General features: G+C 44.0%; 1 protein-coding gene across 1 annotated transcript in view; it reads right to left on the bottom strand.

Annotated features, from left to right (window-relative positions):
- LOC105743836 (serine/arginine-rich splicing factor SR45-like) overlaps nucleotides 1-5,754 on the bottom strand; it is a 53,868-nt gene extending 48,114 nt beyond the window's left edge. Inside the window, exon 1 of the mRNA XM_012517399.1 lies at nucleotides 5,562-5,754. Coding sequence (XP_012372853.1) covers nucleotides 5,562-5,754 — 193 coding nt within the window. The remainder of the gene's footprint in view (nucleotides 1-5,561) is intronic.
- Nucleotides 5,755-5,949: the final 195 nt, after the last annotated feature.

Below are 5,949 nucleotides of genomic sequence, written 5' to 3'. Positions count from 1 at the left end.
GTTGTTCCTTCCCTTTGAACAGATTCTTTCCCTTTCACGTCATCTATTGTATCTATCAGATATTATTTATTATTTCAGGTTCTTACACTAGTGAGACAAAATGATGTTTACATGTGTGGGTAATGATTTATTTTGCTTATGAGTATGGTCTCTAGTTGCATCCATTTATCTGTAAAAGCTTTGAGCTTTTCTTTCCTATTTCTTTCCTCAGTTGATGGGCACTTGGGTTGTTTCCAAGATTTAGCTCTGATAAATTGTGTGGAGACTGTTCAAAAAGCTAGGGCAGGAGATCTCATTCAACCCAACTACTCCCCTCCCGGGTATTGTCCCAGAAGATCTGAAAGCATTATTTTTATTTATTTATTTTGGCAGAACCAGAGATTGAACTCAGACCCTTGTACTTGCCAGGGAAGTGCTTATTCTATGGAGCTATCTCCCCAGCCCCTAAGACTGAAAACATTATACCAAATCCATACATGTCCATCCATGTTTACAAAAGTATTTATGTTTTTTGCACAGGGTCTCACTATGTAGCTCAGACTCATAGTGACCCACTTGTTTGCAGTCTCCCTAGTTTTAGGATTACAGGCATGCACCACCACACCCAGACTTGGTGACTGGCTCATCAAGCCCCTCATTCCTGCACTGCCTAAGCAGGTGCTTAGTCCACTGAGCTATCTCACTGGCCTTAAAAAATATTTTTAAGGGAAAAATTGGGGCACAATTATCCTTAATGCAGCAGTAAAAATGATTTACTTTTTATTCAGTTTATCCTACATTTTAGCAAAGGTTTGTGACATAGGAGCAGGTTCTGATTTATAAAGATAAACGTCATCCTGGTGGAAGGTCTATATGTGAATGGGATAGATTGACTGGGACTTTTTCTCAATAGATCATAAAATAAAAAATATATATAAAACCAGTATGATTTGTAGGAAAAGCATTAGGCTGGCCTGGTACCGCTCCAAACTAAGCAAACTAGCTATACAAAGGATTTACTGTATTTCCACTAAACTATAATGACACCACTTCTATAGTTCTACTAGCTCAGCCCCATATGTTATGGGTTGTGTGTATTTGTCCCCACAAAGCCTCTTGCAGTCATGGGTGGGCTTCTAGAGTTTGTAATTAATTCCCAGTCCAAGGCTGGGATTATGGGTCTAAGTACTGCTGGGATTATGGGTGTGAGCACTACACACAGAGCTGGGTCAGATAGCCTGAATGCACTGTAAGAGAGACAGAGACATAGTTGCTGTCTGTGGCCATTGTTGCTGGTGCTCTTTGCTCTGCCGTCCTGCTGCCTTCTGCTGCTATGAACGGCTGCCCTCTGCCGTGTGCTACTGTGCTTGGAGCCAGCTGAGTATGAACTGAAACCTCCAGTAACTGTGAGCTAAATAAACCTTTTCTTCCTTCATTTTGTGTATTGGGTATTTGTCCCAGCAAGGAGAGAAGAGTGTCTTCTTTCTCTTGAGAATTCTGCAGGTCATTAAAATTGTCCCATTGGTAGAGTGAGAGTGCTGTACCTTTCACTGAGGTTGTACCGTGTAAGAAATTCTGCTACACATTGGAGGAGTTATAAAGAGGCGTGAGACACAAATCTACTGGCCAAAATGACGTGCAGACGGGAGCATGACACGGATGCTCCAGATGAAGGTCACCATTGTCAGCACTATGCACCAAGTGCTGAAGTGAGTGTTAGGGACCTTGCTGTTATCCTAGGCCTTTCTCTTCCTTCCTTCCTTCCTTCCTTCCTTCCTTCCTTCCTTCCTTCCTCCCTTCCTTCCTTCCTTCCTTCTTTCTTTTCCTTCTTTTCTTTCTTTCTTTCTTTCTTTCTTTCTTTCTCTCTCTCTCTCTCTCTCTCTCTCTCTCTCTCTCTCTCTCTCTCTCTCTCTTTCTTTCTTTCTTTCTTTCTTTCTGATAAATGGTCTTGCTATGCATTTTGGACTCATAGTGATCCTCCTGCCTCAGCCTCCCAGCACTGAGATTATAGGTATGCATCACCATGCCTGGTTCCAGGGCCAGCACAGTAGGCCCAGATTCCTGCAGGCATGGCATGCTGTAATGTGGATTGAAGAACCTTGTGCTTGCCAGGCAGGCACTTATATCGTCAAATTTTCTCCCCAGGCCTGTAGCAGTTAATTGGGACTTGATACTTAGGTTAGATGACTAGTGACAGCATTTGATCTGATCAGTAGCACATATGTTTCCTTGTTTATAGTACTATGAACCTGTTTGAGAACTGGGCAAGGTGTATTTGTACAGAGATAAATGCAGCCCTCTTGCCATTCTGTATCATTTTAAAATTAAATGAAATCTACTACATTGATAACAACCCTGGGCTATAAAGAGGAGATTTAACACTTACTGGTGTCACAGAAACCGCTCTGGAATTCTCTTTATTAAACTATATCTTATGTCTTATAATCTTCTTCCACTTTACCTTATACAATTGCCCTATAATCCCCCAAATGCAATTAAACTTCTTGCCTTCTGATGTATATATTTTCTCTTCATCATTTTAAGGAAAAAAAAATCACTCCTTGCCCCAAGTGGCATGTTTATCACTGGACTGGTGTTGTTATTCTGACCCTCAGTACTAGACACTTACCTAATGCTGAGCCAAGCCCTTACTTCAAACACATTCACCAGAGTTTGGAGTTAGAAATACAAGAAAGAAGAGATGAGGGGAGAAAAATGTGAGTTGCTTGTCAAACAGAAAATTAAGGAAAAGAAGATTCTAAAAAGGGAGTGGCAAGGAAGAAGGGAGGAATCAGAAGGAAGTTTCTCAGTGGAGCTAGAATTCCGACTCCTAGTGCCGACTTTGCTCAATGCTGCAGGGTGGGCGTGGGGCCCAGAGCGGGTCTATCTATTTCTACAGTTGTCAATGTATGTTTCTGCCGCTATAGAGATTCTGCAATGATTTTTCATTATACAATCACTTCGCTTTTATGAATCATATCTAAATCCCTACAGATTGTATGATTGTGTGTATTCTAGAAATAAATCCCACAGGAAGCAGTGTGTTTGGTAATAATGATTCATTCCGGAAGCACCCTACCATACCCTCTTTATCTGTCATGGAGGATGTGCTCATGTGATTGTTTACGAGGTCTGCCTAAAGGGAGCTCACACCCATGTAATTATCTTTCAGTTGTAATTACATTACAAACCCATGGACATAGTATTTTGTCAGCAGTAGAAACTGACTGACTATAATTACTTACAGAAGCACATGCGCCCGTCAAGTCTTCCCGCAGGAGTGCCGAGGGAAGGAACCCTTGCCCAGGGTGGAGGCTGTCTGTCCCTGCATGGAGCCAGGTTTAAGCCTTGGAGTGAAGGCTTGGTCCCCATTCACAACCCCTCGCCCCTTCTTCCAGGATGCATACGGAGAATATTCACCGCGCTCAATATTCTTATCACTCTACATATGTTTGTTCATCTGTTGAATGAAATGTGGCTTCATCATTTTAACCATAAATATTAATGCTTTTCTTTTCCCAAGCTTTCTGAGCAAGTGTAATCTATTGAAAGACAAATGATTTGTCTTAATTATTATTGATTTGTGAGACAGTAGCCTAGCTTTGCCACCAGCAATTCTGCTTTATTGCGTTTGTTAACACATATAATAAGATGTAAGTAATGTATACATGAAGCACTTCAAAGAAATGAATAGCTGGTATACCGCCAAGCTTCTGCTTGTCACAATTTGTTTCTAGAAGGGTTATAAATGTTAGCAATAAGAAAGCTAACTGTTCCTGTGTCCTCGGTAACATATCTAGTCTATCACAAACACATGAGCGAAGGATCAGCAGAGAAGGGTGATGAATGGGCAAATTAAAATCCTTTCACCCTTGGAGCAAATACTCCTCACTCTGACAATTTATCCACTTACTATTCCTTTGTAAAAGCCACTCTAGACTGGAGGGCTGAATCCAAATTTTAGAAAAAGTTTGCAAGCTTGGGAAATGATTGTTAGCTCCTTTCCACTAGCAACATTTAGGGTAAAATAGATAAATGTGTCTGAAACATTTATTAATAATAATTGTCTGGGTATCTGTCAGGATCAAGCAACGTGGAACCCTGAGCTCACACCCAGATGTGTGTGTGTGTGTGTGTGTGTGCTCACCCATAGGGTTCTTTGTAATTTATTTAACATGGATTAGAGAATATAGGACTAGAGAATGTAAGCTTCCCACAAACGTATGGAGAACAGGGGCACAATGGGAAGTTTTTCATTTCTGGGCAGGAGATAATGTTTGATTATTATTATTATTTTGTATTTTTAGGACAGGGTGTATAAAGTGTTCCGGGTCTCATTGCATAGATCAGACTCGTAGTAATCCACCTGTTTACAGCCTCCCAAGAGCTGGGATTACAGACTCATGCCACCACGCCCACTCTCAATTGCAGTCTGAGCGCGCCCAGGGGATGCAACTCCTGGCCCCTGTGTCTGCCTAAGCAGGTGCTTTAGTCTGCTGAGCTATTTGGCGGGCCCTGTTTGATTACTAAAAATAAATGTTTTTGAGACTAGGTAGATATCTATTGAGACATATATTGTAGAAATGGATGCCATGAATATATAATTTCTATTTGATTCTATGTGAAATTGCTTCATCTATTTTTGTGAGCACCTTGCTTATTAACATGTTGATCTTAGTACTCTAGATTGATGGAGAAATTATGTCATCGGTGTCCTGCTTCCAACCTCCCCAATTTTCTGATAATCTACAAGGAGATAAGGAAAAGCCGAGATGAGCCAGCGTGACTGCTGCCGCACAGATGAGGGAGGAGAGTCCTGCGGGCGGTGCTGAGACCCGGAAGGGCGCTGGAAAGGAGCGGCTTCTAGGCCGCGTCAGGGAGGTCACAGCACCTAGAGGCTTGAGCGGGATCAGCAAGGTGTGCTTTTAGTGTTTTTAAAGACATATTTTATTGAAATTTTTATTTTCATTTTAATATGGTCTGTCTTGTATAAAGTCTAACAGTAACTTCAGTTCTCACCAATGATGTCTCAATAGAAGTCATTTAAAGATTGTCAATTTAAGAAATATGACTTTATAAGTAGTTGTGAAATAACGTGAGTGTGCCTCCCACCTCTGATCCACACTGACCTGTTTCAGAGATCTCTAGCTCCGCTTGTACGGGGCGCTCTCACGCACGGCTTATGAGGGCGGCAACGACGTGCAGGACTGCCCTGTAAAGAAGGGGCTGGTGAGATGGCTCAGTGGTCTAAAGCGCCTACTTGGAACAAGCTTATCAAAGCATCAGGGACTGCGGTTCAATCCCCAGCACCACATGCCAGCCAGCCCCGCCCCCTGGTGGGCTGAGCTGGCCACACACACACACACACACACACACAAATTAATTAATTAATTTTAAAAAAAGAAATGTAACCATTATATAAGGAAATGTGCAATCATAAAATATATTTAAAAGGGTGGAAATGAGTAGGGTTTTCAAGATGGAGTCAGAATCTTTCCCAATAATTCCTGTGTAAAGGAAAAAGGATAGGAAAGAGGGAAGACAAGACGCAGTCAGGGCTGAGCGCAGGGACGCGCCCGGACCCGAAGTCGGGAGCTCTGGGACTCCGGGACGTGCCCTGCAGGGCGACGTAGGTCGCAGGTCGCCGCAGCGCCCGGGGGGTTCGGCTTCGCGGGGTGACACGCGGCCCGACGGCCCACGAAGCGCCTGCCGCGCCCCACCGCGAAGGCAGGGGGCCGCGAGCCGCCACCCCGCCGGGCAAGCCCTTCGCCTCATTGCGGTAAACAGGGACACTCCAAACAGAAATACTGGGAGCCCCGCGCCTGGGGGTGCTGCGGTTACCTCGCGCTTACTTACTATAAGAGCGCTGACCCACCAGGCTGCTGAACGCGCTGCGCGCTGCTGGACTGGACCTCCCGCCCGCAGCCTCCTCCAGGGCGGGCCGGGCTCGGGGGCGCGGGGGCCTCGGGG

Source organism: Octodon degus, unplaced genomic scaffold, assembly GCF_000260255.1.
Source record: "Octodon degus isolate 3935 unplaced genomic scaffold, OctDeg1.0 scaffold00174, whole genome shotgun sequence".
Taxonomy (NCBI): domain Eukaryota; kingdom Metazoa; phylum Chordata; class Mammalia; order Rodentia; family Octodontidae; genus Octodon; species Octodon degus.
The sequence above is the reverse complement of the archived record's forward strand: the minus strand, read 5'-3'. Positions and strand labels throughout refer to the sequence as shown.